General features: G+C 41.3%; 1 protein-coding gene across 1 annotated transcript; it reads left to right on the top strand.

Annotated features, from left to right (window-relative positions):
• Positions 1–25,784, top strand: LOC118941429 (hydroperoxide isomerase ALOXE3-like). Its single transcript, XM_090210273.1, has 15 exons — positions 1–65; positions 6,156–6,318; positions 6,497–6,707; positions 9,755–9,836; positions 10,321–10,443; positions 14,418–14,521; positions 14,624–14,793; positions 14,929–15,069; positions 16,840–17,043; positions 17,256–17,331; positions 22,435–22,615; positions 23,808–23,929; positions 24,300–24,400; positions 24,531–24,701; positions 24,848–25,784. The coding sequence occupies exons 1-15, from the start codon at positions 1–3 to the stop codon at positions 25,025–25,027; spliced, it is 2,094 nt and encodes a 697-aa protein (XP_090066399.1). The 3' UTR covers positions 25,028–25,784.
• The last annotated feature ends 1,227 nt before the right edge of the window (positions 25,785–27,011 follow it).

Genomic DNA, 27,011 nt, shown 5'->3' with positions numbered 1-27,011 from the left:
ATGACGTCTGAGGTGCTGAGTACAGGGGAACGATTTCTCATTGCTGAATTACTGCATCTTATCGGGGTAAGAAAGCTCATATTCATAACGTTCTGTATTATTTGACATGCAATAGATGGATTCCATGGCCTTTTCTCATTTGACTTTGCTGTTGAATATAATGTTTCACATTGTCAAAAGGAACCTGCAAGTAAGCATTTTGTTGGACGTGTATACCATGCGTATCCCGTACATACGACTTTTAAACTTTAAACTTTATATTGCAATAAGTGTTGACTCTAATTTCAAACATGTACCTAATATTTGTGGATCTTTGTATAAAGTATACTGTACTGATTGTCATCCATATGGCTTTAGAAAACCAAAAATACTAAGATAACAATTATTTTGGATAATTGTTTGGCCTTATTCTGACACAATAGCTAAACAAAATGATTGGTCATCAGTCTCTCAATTGAATATACCATTTATTTTATACAACGTGTGGGTCTAATCCTGGATGCTCATTTGATAAAACTGCGTTCCAGCTGGTGTCTATTCCACAAGTCACCGGCTAAATCTGATGTTGGAATTTACACTGTTCCATCTGACTGCGCAATCCACAATCCATCAGCTCAGCCAGGCAATGTATATACTAGATCTACACTGTAAAAAGCATCTAGACATTGTCCTATTTCTTTTAGACTAACATTTTGGTTTTCAACAGCGGAGATTTGTAGTAACCTTGCTGTCTGTCTCTGAATTTCACTGTTGCAAATATCGATCTCCAGTTGTCCTATGGTAATGAATGTCGGGACAAGACAGACAGGCGGGCAGCTTTTCTCAGCCAGTGGAAATCCTGAATCCGCATGATTTTTATGCATATATACAAAGAAATCAATAGAAAAACACAAAATGCAGCTAGTCTGCTGTCCTTCCAGCTTCAGTTTGAAGTGATTGTGTTAGCTGTGTAGTTAGCAACCTCTTAAGAACAGTGGCCAGGCGAAAGAGCAAATGTTCTATGCCATGCGAAATGGCACATCATTAGCTGATTGTTATGGATGTATAACAAATAAATCACTAGAAAACAGCTTGAACAAATGCATATGAAGCTACTTTGTTGTTATTCTGGCTGCACTGTTTGACGTGACTGTGTTAGCCAAAGTTGGCTAGCTAGCAAGCATTTAAGTTGGCTAGCTAGCAATTTACCTGTCTAACATCAGGGCTCAGATGGGAGGGGTGGACATATTTGATGTGTGTCCTTAAATATGATTCAGTGCTAATTTCAGGCAGAGCTGGTAGGGATATTTAAGACCAAAAAAAGCTGCTTTTAGTGGTAACGCAGTTGGTCATGGCATGAATTATGGCAGCGGAAACGCAGGTTATACAGCCGTGAAGCACATTGCCCATATGTGTATGGAACGAGATGAGCTTTTGGTGCCTGTATACTTAATTTTAAGAAACATCAAAGACTAATGCTTTTTCCACATTATCGTTTTATTTAATTAAAAACCAAACGTTGCCTCCCCTCCTCTCAATGAAGGCTGTTTTATTTTTGTTCTGCCCAATGTAATCAAATAGGCTAGTCAAGACCATTGATAAAGTGAAAATATGAAGAGTAATGTGTTGTCTTGGATTTGCCCCAAACATAATACTGAAAAAGTGAATAAGTGAAAGTGAATATTGCAATATTACTGTAGTGCCTAGTTGGATAACAGGATGCATGTTTTGGAATATTTATTCTGTACAGGCTTCCTTATTTTCACTCTGTCAATTAGGTTAGTATTGTGGAGTAACTACAATGTTGCTGTTCCTCCATCCTCAGCCTTTGATGAACGGTAACAGTTTTAAAGTCACCATTGTCCCCATGGTGAAATCCCTGAGTGGTTTCCTTCCTCTCCGGCAACTGAGTTAGGAAGGATACCTGCATCTTGGTACACTGAAAAAAATATATATAATTGTGCTTTGACATTACTTAATTCAAATGTGTACATCGGTTCCACATGAATGAAACATGTTAAACACAAAATGTTCTTTTTGTGAAGCAAATATAATAATTTGCATAAATGCATTGTAATGGAATAAAATCAATTTAACATGATTTGGTAAAGCTAATTTTATTTGAATTAAATGTGTAGCTTCAAATGGATTTGATCATGTTCCCTAAACCTGATGACTACTTAATAACCAACATTATTTTATTGATGACATTACTCTGTATTATGGACAAGGTTCTACATCATTATTAATGTAAGCACAAGATTAAATGCTGCCATTTTCTACCTTAGTGTTTGTATTCATACAAATTAATAGGGAAACATAAAGTACATGCTAAAGATGTGTAACCAAGGAGCAAGAGACCATTTGCATCAGCGACAAAGGCAAAATGCATGCGTTAAAATTATACTGTATTTTTTTGTAACGGTTCAGCTCTTTGGAACGACATGTAAATTCACTGACATTCAGTGTTCAATGAATTGCACAGGTCTAAATCACAGTGCTGTAGGCTATATGGCTGTATAAAAAAAGTTGCCTAACAATGATTGGGTACTCTCTCTAATGCATTTTGTTACAAAATTAGGTAGTTATTTTTCATAAGGAGTTACAGACAAAGAATGAGGTAGGCATGTGTACATTTTTGTTCATGTTAGTTCTTTTGAATAAAAGTTATTACAAAGTGAAGCTGAACTTTTCCATAAGCAGAAAACTAAGGGCATATATACAAAATCACAATAGCTCCATCTTTGTACATGCACATTCTGTGGGTGTTTGTGAACAAGTTCAACATAAGTCAAACATACAGTCTGAAACACACAACAAAACATCTCACTGAAAGAGCCTGTTTTTAAATGCAACCGCTTTGTTCGAAAGTTTGTTCCTATTCAGTCCCATACAAACCTTCTGAAAGACTTGAAAGGTGTGGCGGAGCTCAGTAGGGTAACTGAGGTTCATGGCATACATCAGGCCGAACAGCAAATGCTACGTTGCCCAGATCCTGCAGCACCTTGATGCCTTCAAGGACAATCCCAGCGTCCTCTGGTTCCTCACTCGCGGCATGCTTCGATAATGTAGATCCCCCCCCCCCCCCCCCCCCCCCCCCCCACAGTAGTTTCCTCAATGGCTGCCTTGGTGGACTCTTCATCCATGCCCTGAACAAGACACGAAGGCAGCATTTGTCAATCATACAAAATGAATCATTCATCAATGAAGTATTTACAGTTATGGACTCTAGATTGCAAAAAAAAGTATAGCTCATTAAGCACGAGTATGATACAGACAGAAATAAATCAAGACGAGTCCTTTTCAGTGTCAACTAAATCAAGAACTGCTGCTAATATTTTAACACCGCCTATTACAAGGCTAAAATGAAGTGGTTCTAAACAAGATTTCCATTCTATTCAGATTACATTTGAGACACAGCCAATTTGATCACTGTATTCAGCATCCATGCAACAACAAAAAAGACGTGGAGTCTAATCTGAATCATACAATTCTGATTTTTAAAAAGTGCATCTAACCGATGCTATTGAAATAAGATGGAAGACAGAGGAGATGACAGTAACAAAATAGCTAGTGATAGAATATGATGGTGACACGGAACAGGAAGAGAAAGAAAAATTAAACGCTTCAATCTATTATTAACACACAATAACATTGTGTTATTGACTACGTTTGTTTATGTGTAACTATGTTTTTGTCGCACTGCTTTGCTTTATCTTGGCCAGGTCGCCATTGTAAATGAGAACTTGTTCTCCACTGGCCTACCTGGTTAAATAATGGTGAAATAATAAAAAAAGAACATACCACGTACAATGCTTTCTGGGTCTTCACCCATATACACTCACGCTTCCTTTCTGACGCACTCTCGTCTCACATCTATGTTGCTATTCTAACAAAACAGAAGGATTATTTGATTTATGTCTAGTTTTTAAATCATATTTTGGTGTAGAACCACATGAATATGTATTTTGAAGCATAAGGAATTCTTACATCAGCAATAGGTGCCACGCTTGATATGAGTCTTCTGCCCAGCTGTCCTCCTCCTCCTTTGGAACGACCTCAGCAGGTCATCAGACTGTATATCACGTTGAGAAAGACATGTGGACTGGAGTGGGGTTGTGGTGATTCTCTTAAACTCAGCATTGACCTGAAAATGGTAGTTAAACAAAATAGATTTTCTTTTAAAAGCAGAAAGGAAAATAGACTGGCGATGATCACACATGCAGCAAATGAGGTTTCTCTATAGGGAGAGAAATAACTAGGCAGTCGGCACAAATGGTGATAACTCTGATTAATGCTCTCTTATGTGGCACGCTGAAGGAAAATAATATTCTACCTTCACCAACAAATCCCAGATAACATAGCCATGCTTGTCTTACTGTTGGGTAACTTACCACAATGACTTTGAAGAGCACAGGCCATCTTGCCATGAAGTCCTCTGCCATGGGTGCATCACAGACAACTTCATGTCTCCGGTATGCAAATGTCTTCTCCATTTTTGAACTTCACTGTCTCTCTGTTTTTCCTTTTCTTCACATGGGACAGCAGAGCTTTCCACATGTCCTCGAGGCTCTCTTCTGTTTCTCTTGAGGGATATGTGGGGTTAAAGTTCACTTCTGCTCTCTTTGGCTTTTTAACTCCATAGGCTGCACTTGACTTCCCTGCAGGTTTGTGCTTCAAGGAGTTTGTCGTCACCCCTGGACATCCCAGTCTTCTCAGGCGAGCGCAATAGTTTGCCAGTTTGTATTTCAAACTGGTTTTCCATCCTCCACATACAGTGAAGGAACACTTCTCAGTCAGATTTGTAGTAACCTCTGTTGAGTGGACATGACTTTGGTGCACAATTAAGGCATTCCAGGTCTTAAATGAGCATGGACAGTCAATGTATGTACATAGGTAACGGACAGTACGGCCGTAATGTGGGTGCTTTAACTTGTAATGATGCAAAAGTTGGAACCTACTTGACACCAATTCTGAACACCCCTTACATTTCCACATTCACACAACAGTGGGGAAAAAAAAGAGAGCAGAAAAATCACAAGACCTAAAGACTGAAATTGGGAGCAACCGAACAAACAACCTGTAAGAGTACTCACAAACACTGTATAGCTTTTGAATGGGTAGACAAAGCAGCACAAATGTGGTTGGCAAACATCATGGACCTATAAATACACATTTTGTTCATGAAATGATATATGTTTTTTCATTATGAAATGTTTTATCTATTGATTTATGCATGCATCCACTCATATGCACATACGTTTAATGTATTGATAAATGGACACCCATAATATAAAGTAACACTGTTCAAGTGCTAAAAAGAACTCCACATCCATTTCAATAAGTATGTATGTCACCGGGAGGCAGTCATGGGAAAACTGTTAAACTGCATGAAAGCACCAATCTTCGTGTTGCGTTGATTGCAAGCAATGAAGTCACATTGAGAGGAGAAACAAAACATGTTTGAGTAAATCGCACGTTTTCATAAATCTGACAGCCCACCTTGTCCTGTTTTTTTTCAGTGTGGTGACTGGGTGTATTGACACAGTGTAATTAATAACATCACCATGCTCAAAGGGATATTCAATGTCAACTTTTTTTTACCCATCTACCAATAGGTGCACCTCTTTGCGAGGCATTGAAAACCTCCCTGGTCTTTGTGGTTATTCTGGGTTTGAAATTCACTGCTCGACTGAGTGACCTTAAAATTATCTGTATGTGTGGGGTACATAGATGAGGTCGTCACTCAAAAATCATGTTAAATACTATTATTACACACCCACAGTGAGTCCATGTCACTTATAATGTGACTTGTTAAGCACATTTGTACTCTTGAACTTGTTTAGGCTTGCCCTAAAAAAGGTGTTGAATATAAATTTGAGTCAAGACATTTCAGATTTTACATTTGAATTCATTTGTAATAATTTCTAAAACATAATGCCACTTTGACATTATGGGCCAGTGACACAATCTCAATTTAATCCCTTTTAAATTCAGGCTGTAACACAACAAAATGTGGAAAAAGTTGTATGGTACATCTTCATCTTGAGAAAGACTACGAATATTTACTGTGGCAAACATTTGGTTGCACTTGATCGTCTTATGTGGTTCCATTGAGGTGGTTCTAGTTAAGTTGTAATGCTGTATGTCTAATACGTTGTCTCGCTGTATGTGTACGATTATTTGTCTTGTAGAATCATCATGGTGAAGTACACAGTGAAAGTGTTTACTGGAGAAATGCTGCTTGCCGGCACATTGAACAGTGTTTACGTCAAACTGGTCGGCACAAAGGGAGAAAGTGAACGCGTGTACATCCCTAACACCGCCAGCCAAGGATCGGTAAGTTCACAAAAAAGTTGTATTATACCACAATCCATCTGGGTGTTGCGAATGCCAAATACAATCTCCATTCTGGGATTCGAAAAATATCAAAACCAGCAGTCTCAACTTAGTCGACGTTTAGAGAACGTTGTTTGTTTGCTGGGATCATTTTAACACGTCATCTATCTCTCTGTAGATGATTGAGCACAATGTGTCCTGTCCCTCCTCCCTGGGCCCTCTGGAGTTTGTAGTGCTGGACACAGAGCCGTATGCCCTGCTCGCCTACATCAACGATGACTGGTTCTGCTCTAAAGTAGTGGTGACCACACCAGAGGGCAACACGGCCAGCTTCCCCTGTTACCGCTGGATCTCAGGCTATGAGCGTCTGGTGTTCAGAGAGGCCACTGGTCAGTATGTTGGTATACAGTATACATCATTGTGTAGGTTTAGTTTTGGATATAACTGCTGTGCCCAAGACACATAGCTACAGGTCAGCTAGCTGAATGTCATTTGTAGTTTAAATCTAATTTTATTTGTCACGTGCCGATTACAACAGGTTTAGACCTTACCGTGAAATGCTTACTTACAAGCCCTTAACCAACAAAGCAGAGTTTTAGAAAAAAGTTAATATTTGCTAAATAAACTATAACACAATATAATAACAAGGCTATATACAGTGCCTTGCAAAACTATTCATCCCCCTTGGCGTTTTTCCTATATTGTTGCATTACAACCTGTAATTTAAATAGATTTTTATTCGGATTTCATATAATGGACATACATAAATTAAATGAAAAAAAATAACATGTTTCAAAGATTCAAAAAAAAAAAAAATGGAAAAGTGGTGCGTGCATACATATTCACCCCCTTTGTGATGAAGCTCCTAAATAAGATCTGGTGCAACCAATTACCTTCAGAAGTCACATAATTAGTTAGATTGCACACAGGTGGACTTTATTTAAGTGTCACATGATCTGTCACATGATCTCAGTATATATACACCTGTTCTGAAAGGCCCCAGAGTCTGCAACACCACTAAGCAAGGGGCACCACCAAGCAAGCGGCACCATGAAGACCAAGGAGCTCTCTAAACAACAGGTCAGGGACAAAGTTGTGGAGAAGTATAAAAAAATATCAGGAACGTTGAACATCCCACGGGGCACCATTTAAATCCATTATTAAAAAATGGAAGGAATATGGCAAAACAACAAACCTGCCAAGAGAGGGCCGCCCACCAAAACTCACAGACCAAGCAAGGAGGGCATTAATCAAAGAGACCAAAGATAACCCTGAAGGAGCTGCAAAGCTCCACAGCAGAGATTGCAATATCTCTCCTGAGGACCACTTTAAGCCATACACTCCAAGGAGCTGGGCTTTACGGAAGAGTGGCCAGAAAAAAAGCCATTGCTTAAAGAAAAAAATAAGCAAACACGTTTGGTGTTCGCCAAAAGGCATGTGGGAGACTCTCCAAACATATGGAAAAATGTAATATGGTCAGATGAACCTCTCTGGGATATGTGGGACACTAGCGTCCCACATGGCCAAAAGCCACAGAAAATGCAGAGCTCCAAATTCAAATAAATTACTATAAAAATCTAACTTTCATGAAATCACACATGTAAGATACCAAATTAAAGCTACACTTGTTGTGAATCCAGCCAACATGTCAGATTTCAAAAAGGCTTTTCTGCGAAAGCAAACAATGCTATTATCTGAGGATAGCAAAGTGGAGCGCCTCTAACAAAGCGTACACTAGACTCGAGCCTCGTTCTGAACAGTGTTACTTCTTCATTTCTCAAAGGAAAAACCTCAACCAATTTCTAAAGACTGTTGATATCCAGTGGAAGCGATAGGAACTGCAGGAAAGTCGATTAGAAATCTGGATTCCCAATGAAAACCCATTGAAAAGAGAGTGACCTCAACAAAAAAAATATGAACCCTTTGTCCTCTGGGTTTTGCCTGCCAAATAAGTTCTGTTATACTCACAGACATGGTTCAAACAGTTTTAGAAACTTCAGTGTTTTCTATCCAAATCTACTAATGATATGCATATCTTAGCTTCTGGGTCTGAGTAGCAGGCCGTTTACTTTGGACACGCTTTTCATCCGGATGTGAAAATATTGCCCCCTATTCCAAAGAAGTTATTAAAATTGAGCTTTTTGGCCATCAAGGAAAACGCTATGTCTGGCGCAAACCCAACACCTCTCATCACACTGAGAACACCATCCTAAGAACACAGTGAAGCATGGTGGGGGTAGCATTATGCTGTGGGGATGTTTTTCATCGCCAGGGACTGGGAAACTGGTCAGAATTGAAGGAATGATGGATGGCACTAAATACAGGGAAATTCTTGAGGGAAACCGGTTTCAGTCTTCCAGAGATTTGAGACTGGGACGGGGTTTCACCTTCCAACAGGACAATGACTCTAAGCATACTGCTAAAGCAACACCCGAGTGGTATAAGAGGAAACATGTAAATGTATTGGAATGGCCTAGTCAAATCCCAGATCTCAATCCAATTGAGAATCTGTGGTATGACTTAAACATTGCTGTACACCAGCGGAACTCATCCAACTTGAAGGCACTGGAGCAGTTTTGCCTTGAAGAATGGGCAAAAATCCCAGTGGCTAGATGTACCAAGCTTATGGAGACATACCCCAGGAGACTTGCAGCTGTAATTGCTGCAACATTTTGCATCTTCAAAGTGGTAGGTATGTTGTGTAAATCGAATGGTTGTAGGGCAACAAAATAGGAAAAATGCCAAGGGGGTGAATTCTTTCGCAAACCACTGAACAAGGGGTACCGGTAACCGAGTCAATGTGCAGGGGTACAGGTTGTCAAGGTCATTTAAGTACTATGTCCATGAAGGTTAGGTGTAAAGTGCATAGATAATGACCAGAGAATAGCAGCAGCGTATGTGAATGTATTAATAAGAATAAAGAGGGGTTCATTGCAAATAGTCTGGGTAGTTATAGTTTATTTTGAAATGTGTGTGAAAGGGGCTATATTTATGGAATAATGGTTGATATACACTACCGTTCAAACGCTTGGGGTCACTTAGAAATATCCTTGTTTTTGAAAGAAAAGAAAATCAATTGTCCATTAAAATAATATCAAATTGATCAGAAATACAGTGTAGACATTATTAATGTTGTAAATGACTATTGTAGCTGGAAATGGATGATTTTTAAGGGAATGTCTAAAACTTTGAAAGCAAAGTTTGAAGGACAATTATTATTTCAATAAAAAAATCATTATTTATAGTCTTGTCAATGTCTTGACTATATTTGCCATTCATTTTGCAACTAATTTCATGTATATTTTCATGGAAAACAAGGACATTTCTAAGTGACCCCAAACTTTTGAACAGTAGTGTATATAGTGGATTTCTTAAGATGTTGACCAATCCATAAAAACATGAAAATGATCAACATTTCTGGTCTTTTGTACGTAAGGTAAGCTGATATTCAATGAGACCTGCCCAGAGGCCATAGAGGAGAGAAAGAAGGAGCTGCAGAGTCGCTGTGAGGTGTACCGGTGAGATTTGTGGAAACATTACTAATTTGTAAAGATACAATAACAACTTTAAACAAATCCAAATAAAAACATAACTCTTACACACAGATAAATTGGTGTGCGATTGTAATATAAGCAGCCGGTGGCCAACATGTTAAGAGCGCTAAGCCAGTAACCAAAAGGTTGCTGGTTTGGATCCCTGAGCTGACTAGTTGAACAATCTGTTGATATGCCCTTGAGAAAGGCACTTAACCCTAATTGCTCTGGATAAGCGTGTCATTTTTATTTAAGCCCTCTCCTTTTTGCATGGTTTAGGCCTGGGTTCAAATACAATTGTAAATCTTTGAAATACTTTGAGCATTTAGTTTAGCCTGCCTGGAGTAGCAGGTGGGTGGGGTTTGCACTTAAAAAATAATCAACCCAGGTCTGGTATGATAGTGTGTTGTGTAATAGTGAATGACAGGCTGTGTATCCCGTCTTGATTTACCATGTCTGTTCCCTTCAGCTGGAGTATATATGCAGAGGGTCTACCCGAAATAATGAAAGTTGACAGGGCTTCTGATCTCCCAGCTGAGGTCCGCTTCTCTTTCACCAAGGACTTGGAGTTCAAGTTCACAGCAGCCGAAGCGTAAGTTATATCACTGGTTCCCAACCTTCTTTTGCTTACTGTACTCCAATCACATATAGCTCTTTGTGGAGTACACCTGAAGTACCCCTTTTGTGTGAATTTCAGCTTTAGGCTGATTTTCTTATGAATCTTCCCAAGTACAGGCCAAGAACCCCCAGGGTTACATGGAACCTAGGTTGAGAACCATGAGGCAACACCAGGAAATGTATTCGATCTGTCAAAATCTATGTTGGCATGTCCCCAACATACCTGTGAAAACATTTCCTTTTAAATGACATATGATTCTCCTAGACCTGTTTAGGTAATTGCAAGATCCTGAGATGAGGGGAATTTGGCAGCCAGGAGTGTGAAGCGTGGAATATGGCAACGATGCCAAGAATGACACCTCAGGCTAGGGTTGCCTAAATTATTTATATTTTTAGCTATGCAAATCAGATCTAAAATGGTATATCTAACAAGCCATTAAGACATTTAGCAGAAATGTTATATAGGTTATACACACTGAACAGAAATATAAACAACATGTAAAGTGTTGGTCCCATGTTTCATGAGCTGAAATAAAAGATTCCAGAAATGTTCCATATTCTCAAAAAAGCTTATTTCTCTCAGATTTTGTGGAGAAATTTCTTTACATCCTTGTTAGTGAGTATTTCTCTTTTGCCAAGATAATCCATCCACCTGATAGTTGTGGCATATCAAGTAGCTGATTAAACAGCATGATCATTACACAGGTGCACCTTGTGCTGAGGACAATAAAAGGCCACTCTAAAATGTGCAGTTTGTCACAAAACACAATGCCACAGATGACTGAAGTTTTGAGGAAGCATGCAATTGGCATGCTGGCTGCAAGAATGTCCACCAGAGCTGTTGCCAGAGAATTTAATGTTAATTTCTCTACCATAAACCGCCTCCAAAGTTGTTTTAGAGAATATGTCAGTATGTCCAACTGGCTTCACAACCACAGACCACGTGTAACCACACCAGCTGAGGAACTCCACATCCGGCTTCTTCACCTGCGGTATCATCAGAGAACAGCCACACGGACAAATTATGAAACTATGGGTTTGCACAACCGAAGAATTTCTGCACAAACTGTCAGAAACCATCTCAGGAAAGCTCATCTGTGTGCTCTACATCCTCACCAGGGTCTCAACCTGACAGCAGTTTGACGTCATAACCGTCTTCAGTGGGCAAATGCTCACCTTCGATGGCCTCTGGCACGCTTGAGAAGTGTGCTCTTTGCTTTGCAAATTAATCCCGGTTTCAACTGTACCGTGCAGATGGCAGACTGTGTGTATGGCATTGTGTGGGCGAGTGGTTGGCTGATGTCAGCGTTGTAAACAGTGTGCCCCATGGTGGCGGTGGGGTTATGGTATGAGCAGGCATAAGCTACGAACAACGAACACAATTGCATTTTATCGATGCCAATTTGAATGCAGTGACGAGAGCCTGAGGCCCATTGTCGTGCCATTTATCCACCACCATCACCTAACTTTTCAGCATGATAATGAATAGCCCCATTTCGCTAGGATTTGTACACAATTCCAGGAAGCTGAAAATGTCCCAGTTCTTCCATGGCCTGCATACTCACCAGACATGTCACATTGAACATATTTTGGATGCTTTGGATCGACATGTACGACAACGTGTTCCAGTTCCCATCAAATATCCAATAACTTTGCACAACCATTGAAGAGGAGTGGGACAACATTCCACAGGCAATGATCAATAGTGTGATCAACGATGGAGATGTGTCGTACTGCCTGAGGCAAATGGTGGTCACACCCGACACTGACTGGTTTTCTGATACATGCCCTTAACTTTTTTGTAAGGTATCTGTGACCACAGATGCATATCTGTATTCCCAGTCATGTAAAATCCATTTATTAGGGCCTAATTTATGCATTTCAATTGACTGATTTCCGTATGTGAACTGTAACTCAGTAAAATCTTTGAAATTGTTACATATTGCGTTTATATTTTTGTTCAGTATATGTTATTACAGATGCCCTGACCGAGTCTGTAATACCTACATGTTTCATGCAGACCACCATAGTCCCTGTGAGCAAGGAAGCAAAGGTAACCTGCCTAAATGATTACCGCCTCGTAGCACTCATGTCGGTAGCCATAAAGTGCTTTGAATGGCTGGTCATAGCTCACATCAACAGCATTCTCCCGGATACCCTAGACCCACTCCAATTCGCATACCGCCCCAACAGATCCACAGATGACGCAATCTCAATCCACACTGCCCTTTCCCACCTGGACAAAAGGAACACCTACGTGAGAATGCTGTTCATTGACTACAGCTCAGCGTTCAACACCATAGTGCCTACGAAGCTCATCACTAAGCTAAGGACTCTGGGACTAAACACCTCCCTCTGCAAAGGGATCCTGGACTTCCTGACGGGCCGCCCCCAGGTGGTAAGAGTAGGTAACAACACGTCTGCCACGCTGAAACTTGACACTAGGGCCTCTCAGGGGTGTGTACTTAGTCCCCTCCTGTACACCCTGTTCACCCACGACTGCGTGGCCAAACACGACTCCAACACCATCATTAAGATTGCAGATGACACAACAGCTGTAGTCCTGATCACCGACAATGATGAGACAGCCTATAGGGTGGAGGTCAGAGAACTGGCAGTGTGGTGCTAGGAGAACAACCTCTCCCTCAATGTGAGCAAGACAAAGGAGCTGATCGTGGACAACAGTAAAAGGCGAGCTGAACAGGCCCCCATTAACATCGACTGGGCTGTAGTGGGGGAGCGGGTCGAGTTTCAAGTTCCTTGGTGTCCACATCCCCAACAAACTATCATGGTCCAAACACACCAAGACAGTTGTGAAGATATCACGACAAAACCTTTTTCCCCTCAGGAGACTGTAAAGGTTTGGCATGGGTCCCCAGATCCTCAAAAGGTTCTACAGCTGCACAATCGAGAGCATCCTGACCATTTGAATCACCGCCTGGTATGTTAACTGTTCGGCATCTTGACCGTAAGGCGTACCAGAGGGTAGTGCGTACGGCCCAGTACATCACTGCGGCCAAGCTTCCTGCCATCCAGGACCTATATAATAGGCGATGTCAGAGGAAAGCCCATAAAGTTGGCAGAGACTCCAGTCACCCAAGTCATAGACTGTTTTCTCTGCTAACACACGGCAAGCGGTATCGGAGCGCCAAGTCTAGGACCAAAAGGCTCAATAATAGCTTCTACCCCTAACCCATAAGACTGCTGAACAATTAATCAACTATTTACATTGACCCCCCTCCACCAATTTGTTTTGTACACTGCTGCTACTCACTGTTTATTATCTATGCATAGTCACTTCACCCCTACCTACATGTACAAATTGCCTTAACTAACCTGTACCCCCGCACATTGACTCAGTACCGGTAACCCCTGTATATAGCCTCGTTATTGTGTTACTTATTTTTTACTTTAGTTTATTTAGTAAATATTTACTTAACTCTTCTTGAACTGACCTGTTGGTTAAGGGCTTGTAAGAATATCACAGTACGGTCTACACTTGTTGTATTCGGCGCATGTGACAAATCAAATTTTATTTGATATTTATGGTATGTTTATTTCTTATATAAATATAATACATTAATATATGCCATATAGCAGACACTTTTAGCCAAAGCAACTTAAAGTGGGTGCATATATTTTTCATATTGGTGGCCCCAGCAGGAATCAAACCCATTATCATTGTAGCCATAGTCTACCAACTGGCCACACAGGACTATAGGAACACATTTAACCCAAAGAGCAGACATTTATCAAATCGCGATCGACACATATTCAATATATGTGGCCTGTGCATGAATCAACCACCCAAGGGGGAGAATGAAGAGTAAGGGACCCAACACAGACACCTGGGGGACACTGGTAGTGTTAAAACCAATCTCTAACCAACTGCACCATCCAACTAAATCTTTTGCATGTTGAAGTTAATTTCCTTCTCTGTCCCGGCAGATTGGTGGAGTTGAATCTAGCAGGACTGTCCACCAACAAGGAACAATGGAAGAGCCTAGATGAACTCAGTCGTGTCTTCAATTGCCACAAGACTGATGTTTATGGTAAGGTCTGGTCAGTAGTGTCTGTCTTGAATAAGTCATGGATTCAAATGGTTTACTGGAACCATTAGCATCTCATTATTTGATACTTTTGTTATCTATTAGACTATGTCGAAAAGAACTGGAAGGAGGATGAGTTTTTCGGGTACCAGCTTCTGAACGGCCTCAACCCCATGATGATCCATCGCTGCTCCAAGCTTCCAAAGAACTTCCCCGTCACAGAAGACATGGTGAAGGCTTCCCTTTTTGGAAAAAGCCTTGCAGCGGAAATTCAGGTCTGTCAAAATAGTCTGTCTGTTGTCACTCATCGTTCTGTTATAGCTCTATTGGTTTCCTCCTGAGTAAGTTGCATGTATTCTTTGGTATGGTGTTGACGTCTTCCTTACTCATTAATGTCCTAACCTAAACAGAAAGGCAACATCTTTCTGGTTGACTACAAGCGCCTCCATGGAGTGACTGCAAACGTGATCAACGGGAAACAGCACTTCTTGGCTGCTCCTCTCTGCTTGCTCTACATGACAGACAATAAGCTCATGCCCATCGCAATCCAGGTACATCTCACATGAAGCAAAATGTAGAGTTCCGAACTATACATTGAAGAAGCTTAACAGAACATTTGCCACTGGGGATGCTCTTGAACCAAAAGGGATCCCCTAAATGGAGAGAAATATTGCCCAGAAATTACGTAACAGCATATACTGTTAGCCTAAAACTAAAGAGTTAAGAATTTGATTCATGTTATACAGACAACACTCAAAACAAAGTTTTCTTTAAACAATTAAACTTATGTCCAGTACCTGTCAAAAGTTTGGACACCTACTCATTCAAGGGTATTTTCTATATTTGTACTATTTTCTACATTGTAGAATGATAGAGAAGACATCAAAACTATGAAATTACACATATGGAATCATGTAGTAACCAAAAAGTGTTCAACAAATCAAAATTCTATATATTTTAGATTCTTCAAAGTAGTCACTCTTTGCCTTGATGACAGCTTTGCACACTCTTGGCATCCTCTCAACCAGCTTCATGAGGAATGCTTTTCCAACCGTCTTGAAGGAGTTCCCACATATGCTGAGCACTTGTTTGCTGCTTTTCCTTCACTCTGAGGTCCAACTCATCCCAAACCATCTCAATTGGTTGAGGTCGGGTGATTGTGGAGGCCAGATCATCTGATGCAGCACTTCATCACTCGCCGTCTTGGTCATATAGCCCTTACACAGCCTGGAGGTGTGTTTTGGGCCATGTTTTGGGTCATAGTCCCAATAAGAGCAAACCAGATGGGATGGCGTATCACTGCAGAATGTTGTGGCAGCCATGCTGGTTAAGTGTGCCTTGAATTCTAAATAAATTACTGACAGTGTCACCAGCAAAGCACCCCCACACAATTACACCTCCTCCATGCTTCACGGTGGGAACCACACATGCACAGAACATTCGTTCACCTACTCTGCGTCTCACAAAGACACGGAGGTTGGAAACAAAAATCTAATATTTACTCTTCAGACAAAGGACAGATTTCTTTTGTCTGAAGAGACAATGGCTACTTTGAAGAATCTGAAATATATTTTGATTTGTTTAACACTTTTTTGGTTACTACATTGTTGTGGAAATTCTTTCACAGGGACACTCGAAATTAATATTAAATAAATCATTGTTTGTCAGCGCGCTAGAGAGGTTCGACCCCATCTCAATGCACCGTTGTACACATGTCAATCAGGAGCTCTGCCTGTGCTGACCCAGCAGTTGTCTTACGTATATACAGCAATACACAGACAAGTTATATTTGCATGATTTAGCATAATTAATTCATCATTACCATTTAGTTTAATTCATGTGACAGACCAATACTGGTTCATAACATGTGACAGACCAATACTGGTTCATAACATGTGACCTCACGAGGCTTCATTCTCTCTAAGCTGAGACCTTGAAACAGATATATTTTGTTTGTTCTCAAAACACTGTCTGGACAAATTGCAGCTGCTGAGAGTGAGGATTTGTACAGTCAGCCATTGCATGAACACAGAAATTGGTTTATAGAATAGCACATGAATAGAACAAAGAAATTAGTTGTACGAAAAGCACAAACATTTAAATTCCCTTTATAACATAATTCCATGTGTTATTTTATAGTTTCGATGTCTTCACTACTATTTTACAATGTAGAAAATAGTAAAATAAAGAAAAAGCCTTGAATGAATAGGTGTGTCCAAACTTTTGACTGGTACTCTGTCTTTAAATTAATTATAGTAATAATATACACATACTCAATTAATGAAACAAGCTATGATTGTGTTTTGCATTTCCTTTCACAGCTGAAGCAGGATCCTGGAGAAGACAACCCCATCTTCCTTCCTACTGACTCTGAGTATGACTGGCTCCTGGCCAAGATCTTTGTGAGGAGCGCTGACTTCGCGGAACACGAGCTGAACTTTCACCTGCTGAGGACTCACCTGCTGGCTGAGGTGTTTGCCATGTCGACACTGCGTAACCTACCAATGGTGCATCCCATCTACAAGGTAGATGCTGTGCATGTTTTCAACTGTTATTAAACAATATCTGTTGTAAGTTATTTTCCAATCAACTGAATATGTTTAACATGATAATTCAAGAGAAACTTAAAGAATGTATTTTTTTTTAAATTGAAAATTGCAGTAGGTTGTAGGATACTACAATACATAGCATTTTTAGGTGTGAATTTCATGTACGATTGTTCCATCTTTCTCCATAGCTCCTGATCTCTCACTCCCGCTACACTCTGCAAATCAACACTCTAGCTAGACAGGCCCTCATATCAGAGAATCACAGAGGTCACAGAGGTACTGCCTATTCCATTCTTATTGTGTTATGATCTATAATGCGCTAATACTTATGGAATGTCACAATGCTAGCGGAAACTGATTGTATCAGTTAGCACAGGGGTCTCCTACAGGTCGATCGCGAGATACCAATAGCTCGCAGACCACATGAGTAGCTCGCCAAACAATTAATTAACAAATCTCACAAGTATTAGACACCATCTAGTCAATGCAACATTATCTCACCCCTGGTTCGCCACTATTGGCTTAAAAAGCGAAACCTAAAACAAGATCGGCCTTCTGAAGACTATACGATTATACAATCTTAACATTGGGGTACCTCTCACATTTGACGAATCAGTCAAGCCAAATCGCAATGAGCTGGTTATCTTTATGAGATGTACACCTAGCAACACATACCTCAGTAGAGTGATTCTATCATCGGGCTGAACTCTGTCAGGTTTGCATTGTTGGGACACATTTATGTGAACCTCTCAGCCATAAACATGTAATTAATAGCCTGTCATTTTTTGGCTTCAACCACGGAGAAGCCCTGGAATCAGTCATTAACATGTTCTGTAATCGATAACCCTGTTTGATGTTTACAACACTGATCACTGTTAGAAAACACTGAATTAGATGACGCATATAAAAACTCCTGACAGGCCTAAAGGAAATAGCACATTTTTCAGGAAAGCATCCTAGTATTGACAAAACAAAATACGCTAGACAAGGGTGGATCATTTTGTCAGTGAAATAGATTATGCCACAATTGCTGTGGAAAGGCTTTTATGCTCAAATATTGATATAAATGACTATCATGTTGATGTAAACATGCAATGATATGTTGTGTTCCCACCACAGCGTGGAAAAGCATGAAGAGTTTATTAGACTACAGATTAAATCAATTATGATGAATTAGGCATTTTGGTTAAGTGCACGGTGATGAGTTTGATGCGAATCTTCAATAAATATCGAGGGTATTATTTGTAGGCTGATGACATGATGATCGGTGCACGGCTGCCAATACTTATTTTCAAGTAAAAATGATCTTGCTCTTATCCATATCTCATCATGTATCCTACCCTCCCCACTTTATCAGCAAACTGTTATCTAGACTAGAGAGCATGCGCCAAGACGAGGTTTGCTATTTATCTCAACAGTTTTTGTGACAAAACCATAGAGTTGAAAATGTGATGGAAACACATTGAACTTCTGTTTTTTTTACTCAGTACATGAACACATGTACTGTTTTATGTGTACTAGGTCATCAAGCCCAGCTTTGATGGAAATCAAGCCAGTTTGACAGAAACACTCCTAGTAGTTAAAATGCACATATTTTTTAGGTGAATATTTGAACATTCGCTTGAAAATCTTTCGACAAGTGGATGGAAAACTAGCTATAGACAGAGTTGCGTTTTGGCTTGGAAGGAATCAATCATTCAGCATGACATAAAGATGCTGTTAGATTCCACCAGACCAGACTGGCAAAATATGTCATGCAAAGCCCAATTACACTTGTGTGTTATTTGTTCAAATATGAAATGATGCCCGGCCGTTTATAAGAGATTGGTGTTAATGAATAACAAAAATGTGTGAGAAAGGACCAGACTTTAACACTTAACTAGCTGCCTTGAACGCAGCTCCCTGCCAATTCAACAAGCACCAGCAGCTAACCATTGCCAATCAGCCTCAACTACTGTTGGCAACACTAGCTGCCTTGAACATAACTCCTCAAACAAGCTCCATCTGCTACTAACTGCTATTCAACCTCAACACCTGTTCTCACTCTCCTTAATCACCACTACCACCTTACTTAAATCTGACCTAACAGTCATTCATCCTCTCTAATTTGCGTCGCATGCAAGACACTGAACGTGATAAGCCTCGTTTTATCGTAGTTCTAATTAATTAAGTTAGCGTCCTTATTTCGTTTACCATGGAGTTTGAGCTCACTGCCTCAGATTCCGATGTGTTTTCAGACCAATTTCTAGAGGACACACCATCTTTAACCAGATGGCTGCCGTCCATTGTTTCAGTGCCCTATCACTGTTTCAGGCCTTAAAATAACTGCAATGCCATGTCTGGCCTCTAGGTCTTTCTCCCCACCGCCCTGCACGCCGGAGTTCAACATCCCCCGTGCCTTTCATCTCTCTCTGTGTGTTCTCTGGCCCACCAGTTTCTCTCTATGGCCACCCCGGCTCATTCTCCACCCAACGCTTTGATCTTCAATCAACCTGCAGTCTCTTCCCCTCTCTGCCAGAAGATACTACAAGGTGTAGGTGTTAATCGTGCCTCTCTCCTCACTTCCTCTCCCGCATAGGCCTTACCCCACATTATCAACCGCGACCTCTTCCAGGTGCCCCTGAGCTCCACTGACCCTCACCACTCCAGGTTCTCTGTCCCAGAGTTTTGCTTGGCTTTCTCCCATTACAGAGACGCCATCTGCTCAGCCCATCCTTCTCAAGAGTTGGATGACTACCAATCACCACCGTAAAAAGTCGTAAAAGGTGGTGCAACCTTTTACGACTTCCATTGCCGGTTCTCGGAAGCCTTTGCTTCCAGGCTCCTTCAGTGTAACATCATGACATACTGTTGCATATTTGCTGGCAAAGTATCCTTCGCCTGCCACCTCTGTGGTTGCCCATCCCACCCTGCCACCATGCTCTCTTTCTGCTCAGTCGCCCCTGAAGTGTCATTTGCCCTGCCTCTGCTCGCTGTTCCGCCCTACCTTCTTCCTCCTGCTAGACGATATTATGCGTTTGCCGTGTCTTGTGGGAGGAAGGACCAATGTGGTCGTCCTGTGCTCTTCTCCGGTCGCATAATCTGCAACAATTTCAATAACTACGGCTGCAGCACTTCGTCATGCAAGCTCGTACACATTCTGTAGTGGGACTCTAAAATCCTGCCCTCAATCCCACTCCTCTACTGATAAATGACTGTTAGCCAACCTCACCAGCCCATCAACTTCACCGCCATGGCTGCGGCCTTGGACTTTCCCCCTGACCCATCCTTTGTCCAATATTTATTTTCTTGATGGCCTGAAATATTTTTATGGTCCCCTCACTTCTGCTCCAACCTCTGTTCTGCGCTTGACAAGCCAGTTTTCTCCCTCTTGGTCAAGGAGGTGAAGCAGGGGTTTATGATTGGCCCCTTTTCTTCCCCGCTATTCTCCACCTACCGCATCAGTCCCCTCGGAATTGCCACCCTTCATCGATCGTTTGATGATTGCTTTCTTTCCTGCAGCCCCCTCTGCCCCTCTTGAGTTGTACCTAATTGTCATAGCTGCTTCTCTATGGAGGAACGAATGGTCGAAGGGCCATACTCATCCATTCTGACAACCTTCGGTATGGCCCTTCGACCATTCGTTCCTCCAGAGAGAAGTACATCTCATTAACAAGGGCCGTTCTGACTACCTCCCTCTCATGAGTTTCTTAAGACATCTAACCTGGCCATCCGTCACCCATTAGTTCCTTCTCAGAGCTGCACATATACCCGGTCAATGTAACTCCTTTGCTGATTCTCTGTCCCGCCTCCAATTTCAGAGATGCAGGTGCTTTTCCTCGTATTGAGAAGCCATACCAACCCTAATCCCTCCTTAAGCCATGATGACTTTCCCGTGAACCTTCTCCTAATCTCCCAGCCACTCCATCCTATCTGCCATTGCACCAAGGACACTGTCCTCTTACTGGACAGCCTGGAGATGTTTCCATACCATCTATTACCTGCCATTGTCACACCTCTCCATGCAGACATACCTGGTCGGGATCCGGCCACTTTCTCAAGTTGCTTAATGGGTCTTCGTGTTCCTGTCACCCGCAAGTCTACCTTCTCAAGGGCCTCAACGCACAAGTCCACCAGCCCATCACCTTAGACATCCTTTCTGCCTGCATCCAAACACTGTGGTCTGGTTACATCTACATCAGTTTCTTCCACACTAGAATCAAGGTTTCTTTTGGGATTCCTGCAATGTTCAGAGTTTACATCATCTGTTATCTACAACCCTTGTCAGATGTAACCATCCTCAACAAAGACTTCACCATCAAACTCATCAAAAACAGCAAAACCAATCAGTTTGGAACCTGTTCTGGCTGCCGTCTACCATCGAACCGCCCTTCTGCTTCCTGCAGCTCAATCTCAAAATGCCTCTCCATCCGATACACTATTCATCACAGATTCTGGTTCCATTCCCATCTGAGACTGATACTATCCCTGTCCGACTATCCTGCTGACCCATTCTCCGGACAATCCTTCTGCATTGGAGCCTTTTCCATGGCATCTAAGACAACACCGTACAACTCCTTGGTTCTCTCAAGCCTATCATTACTACATCTCTTCTGACATCAACAACAGGACAGCCCACAACTTTCTCATCTCTCAGAACCTGCATTAAATCTGGCACAGTCCTCCAGTCTATGCCTCATTTCATGGACACCATCTACCTCACGCATCATATCGTACCCGCCTGGTATATCGCCTGGTTCCTCCATATTTCCTTCCTTGAAGGGAATTACCACCGTTGCTCATTGGGTCTGTTGGCTCACTCATGGGCATCTTGTACTACCTCAGCTATATCGTCAACCATTCAGCACCTGCAGTCCAGAACAGCTCACTTCTCCTCCAGGGTCCGACTCACTTGGAGTTCTCTTATTAGGCTTCTGTGGGGAAGGCAATTCCTATCCCCAATGGCCTGACTGATGTCTACCTGAGACTCCAAGCCAAACCTATGGTCAATCTCTCCAGATACTTCATCTGCAGCCTTTAGCTTCCTCTGGTCCATTCTCATTTCCCTCCTTAATCCTCAATAATTTCCTCAAATATTCTAAACCCATTTTCATGTCTGGGCCTTAAACTTGTGAAATGAAAGTTTTACGGTAGTTATTAGTATCTTAATGTCTGACACTAGATTAGTACTTTTTCGAACATATCAAAAAATGATCAGGATGCTGTAGAGTGCCCGGGAGCCCGTAAAAATCTAAATCCCAGGAAAGTGGGCCGTGATGTAATGTTTACCTCTGAGTTTACTTTATCTGCGATTTTATAAATGCTCATCGCGAGTCCCCAGACACACTACAGTTTTTGCTCTGTCTGCCCTAAACTAATCCCTTTAACCCATCTTGAAGAATGCCAGTATAGGAGGTACAGGGATGATGGAGTTCCTGAAGAATGCGATGGCCTCATTGACCTACAGCTCCCTCTGTATGCCGGAGGACATCACAGCACGTGGTCTGGAGTCAATCCCCAACTTCTTCTACAGGGAAGATGGACTCAGGCTGTGGGACATTGTCCACAGGTAATGTTTGTACAGGCCTATAGATTTTCATGGTGCAAAAAAAGCCCAGATCTGCATAAAGAAATTCTGTAAACCTCCATAAGCAGAATGATTTGATTTGTGCATTATAAACTCATGCAACTGCATTTTGCAACTCTATTCTACTAAACTCTACTGCCCCCCCCCCCCCCTCGTTTTATTCTCTATTTCTTCGAGGTCACAATAGTTACATAGTGTTTCCTCTTCTATTTCACCACAATACCAACTTGTTTAAATACGCAGAGTCAATATCCCTGATCTTACCAGTACACATAGTGATCTCTTGCTTTTAGGTAGGTCATACATAATATCACTCACACACAAATTCACCTTTAATCAAACAAGGTTCTCAATTTGGGTTTATAATTAATCTTCTCCACCCATTTTTTCCATATTGCATCAGCAGTTGTTTTTTAATCATCTGTCTCACTTAATTTGGTTTTCGTACAGATGTTCAGTCAGACTGTTGAAAAAGGTTGTCCATTTCGGTTGCCCAGGCTCCCCTATGGATAGATTCCACTGAAAAACGTTACTAGCTATTCTGGCGGTTGGCATATCCAACAGTCTATTCCAAAGTCTCACCATTCACGCCTTCCATCTCACCTCACAGGGTTTCCAGCCCATGTCCCCAGTTATTGTCATACACGCCTTCCATCTCACCTCACAGGGTTTCCAGCCCATGTCCCCAGTTATTGTCATACACGCCTTCCATCTCACCTCACAGGGTTTCCAGCCCATGTCCCCAGTTATTGCAAGTATGGGTGCAAACTTGTGGACACCTAAAAAGTGACGTTCTGCTCTGTTATGGACATGTTTGTTTTTAAAATACCTCTTAGCACCTCACACTCCTGCTGAATAGTCCAGAACAGGACACATGCATATCTGATACAGTTTGGAATACGTAACATAACCAACATCTATGAGTTTTTGTTGTTCCTATAACTCCAAGAGCTCTACTTGCTGAGTCGGCCAGGGCTGATGTTCCGTATAGAAAGGTCATATGTTCATCAATAAAAAAAGACCCAAATATTTATATTTGCTAGTAAGCTCAACAATGTCTTCACCAAAACAAAACTGAAAAACACTTCTCTTAGTACCTGGTTTTCTAAAATGCATCATTGCTCTTTTGCCATGTTGTCATTGTGTTTTGGCTAATGCCTGATATTTTGTATAGGTTTGTTCAGAAAATGATTGGTCACTACTACACCTGTGACTCAGACGTCCAGAAGGACTCTGAACTGCAGAACTGGATCAAGGATATCTTCTTCCATGGGTTCCTGGCAGAAACCAGCACAGGTTACACTTTTCTCATTTAAAGACACACTCTGCATCACAAATGGCAACAGCTCTCTGGTCAAAACTAGTGCACTATACAGGGAATAGGGTGCCATAGGGCTCTGGTCAAAACTAGTGCACTATACAGGGAAAAGGGTGCAATAGGGCTCTGGTCAAAAGTAGTGCACTATACAGGGAAAAGGGTGCAATAGGGCTCTGGTCAAAAGTAGTGCACTATACAGGGAAAAGGGTGCAATTTGATAGACTACATTTAAATGATTTCTGATAGTAAACGTGTCCATTCCCTTATGCTTCTCATTCCCAAACTATATTCTGGATCATTTGTTCATTCGGTGTCTGATCATAGTGGCATACTGTCTCCTCTGTGCAGGAATCCCTCAGTCTTTCAGTTTGATGACAGAGCTGATCAAGTTTCTCACCATGGTGATCTTCACAGTGACTGTCCAACATGCTGCACTCAACAATGGCCAGGTAATGAACTTTGAAACGTCAACCTGTGTGCTGTATCCTCCGCTGTTCTTCAAAATGTGATTTTAGTTTGTTTCTGTTGAATTATATTGGAAAAGCTGTGGTTTGATCTGTTTCGCCATTGTCATTCCAGTTTGATTTTGGCGGTTGGATGCCCAACTTCCCCATCGCTCTGCAACAACCACCTCCCACCACTAAGGGGCAGTGTACTGAGAGCACCATGCTGAAGACCTTCCCTGACATCAATACCACTGTCCATGGCATGGCAGCGGTCTACCTTCTGAGCTCACAGTCCACTGACTTTGTGAGTATACGAGAAACTGTTTTTAAAAATGTATATATGACGTTAAAGCATTTCATGACACTCTCAAATAATTTCCTCAGTAGTCAGTGGTTAATTAATATCAGTGGTTCATGAATTTAAAATTTCATCAACTCTTGCCTCCTTAGGTCGCGCTTGCAAATGGCTATCAGGATCACTTCAGTGAGAAGACCCCTCTGGAACTGATTCACGAAACTCAAAATGTGCTGAAGAAATACAATTTTGAAATCCAAGGCAGGAATGTCTCTTTGCCCTTGCCATACACCTACTTGAATCCCAACAATGTGGAGAACAGTGTGGCCCTGTAAAATGAGTCGGTCATATTTATTATGCCCCAAATGGAAAAAATGCACAGATACATGGAGAGACTACCTTGTTTTCTGTTGAAACCTGTTTTAAAACATGTATCTTATGGTGTGCCCTAATCAATATGACCCACTTTACTCTATTGCGGTTCAGTCCACTTTTTATTTTTAATAGCTACATGCAGCCAAGATGAGAAGTTAAATGTTTCTACTTCTGTGTTGTCGTGAATGCCACTAGCTGATTCCTGTCTATCTAAGTATTTAGTTGGGTTCTTCACCCTTGTATAACTGAATGTTTGTACCTCAGGTCCCTTCCTGTTATTGGCAAAAACCTAACCTTGCATGCAAAACAGGAAGCTACTGTATTTGCTTCACCTGGACTCAGTATGTGGCCTTCCATTTTCCAGCTAACCAGCATTAGGTGTGGTGTATGGTTCCCATAGAGACAGGTGACCTTAAGGAGAACTTATTTCAGATACCTGCCTCCCTTTAAAAAGGGAGTGTTGAGAATAAACTACCAAATGGACAACACCTACAGACCTCACTTCCCATAGTGCCTTGCTGCTGAGAGAGAACTGCATGTGACGTTCCTGATTTATTAGCAGTGTAGCTTGAACCCACTCAATTGTGTGAGAGCCAAAAGGAAACTCCTGTCCATACAGCCAAGATACAATTATAATCTCTAACTCTGCTTTGTAACTCTTTGCTGGCTGATCAACAGCTTTTTGATTTCATGCAATAAAGTCTGAGTTAATTTTCATCCTTGTCTCTTTCAGTGTTCATTGTCCATGTTGCCCAAGCCGTTTTGTTAAACTGGTTAACCTTTACACACCGGTGCCTTATACTGCGTAGCACACAAGGATATAAAAGGTGAAGATGGTGAAACGTGTACATCTCCACCAGACTTTCAGTAGTCAGTCATTATTCTTCATGTTACACTATGATTCAGCTATTGAAATAACTTGTAATGCGATTGATTATCCTCCCATGAACATGGATATTGAACATGGATATTAAATAGGGGACCATTTTTCAACAAACATTTACTAGGCGATACCTAATTCTCAACTTGGAAGGCACTAGTGTCTTCTACACTTCCATGGTCAAGACAGATGGGTGTCCACCCCACAGACGGTCCACCCTAAAGTGCTGCATGTCATGAGCCTGACTCAGAAATCAAGAGTCGCTTTGAATGACACCCACCTGTCTCGATCAATGACAGGAGATCAGACCTCGAAAAGATGGCGGCAAATACACTGAACAAAAATGTTAATGCAACATGTAAAGTGATGATCCTATGTTTCATAAGATTAAATAAAAGATCCCAGAAATGTTCCATTTGAACCAAAAGCTTTCTCTCAAATTTCATGCACAAATGAGTTTTTATCCCTCTTAGTGATCATTTCTTCTTTACCAAGATAATCAATCCACCTGACAGGTTTGGTATATTAAGAAGCCTATTACTCCATGATTATTACACAGGTGCACCTTGTGCTGGGGACAATAAATGACCACTCTAAAATGTGCAGTTTTGTCACACAACACAATGCCACAGATGTCTCAAGTTTTGAGGGAGCGTGTAAACTGACTGCAGGAATGACCACCAGAGCTGTTGCCAGAGAATTTAATGTTATTCTTTTGTACCATAAGCTGCCTCCAATGTTGTTTTAGAGAATTTGGCAGTACGTCCATCTGGCCTCACAACCGCAGACCATGTATAACCCCACCAGCCAAGGACCTCCACATCTTGCTTCTTCACATGCGGGATTGTCTGAGACCAGACACCTGAACAGCTGATGAAACTGAGGAGTATTTCTGTCTGTAATGAAGCCCTACACCTATTTGAACTCTGAGAATGTAGAGAACAGTGTAGCAATCTAAAACGACTTGGGAGATAAATATATTCAGTTTGATCTATTTTGATGCATTTTCTGGGTAACGCAAAGCCTTACATTGAAAGCAATTTATAAAGGCATACACTATTAAA

Source organism: Oncorhynchus mykiss, chromosome 19 (genome assembly GCF_057628025.1).
Source record: "Oncorhynchus mykiss isolate SJ-2025 chromosome 19, ASM5762802v1, whole genome shotgun sequence".
NCBI classification, from domain to species: domain Eukaryota; kingdom Metazoa; phylum Chordata; class Actinopteri; order Salmoniformes; family Salmonidae; genus Oncorhynchus; species Oncorhynchus mykiss.
Note: the sequence above shows the minus strand (reverse complement) of the source record. Positions and strands in the feature narration are given on the sequence as shown.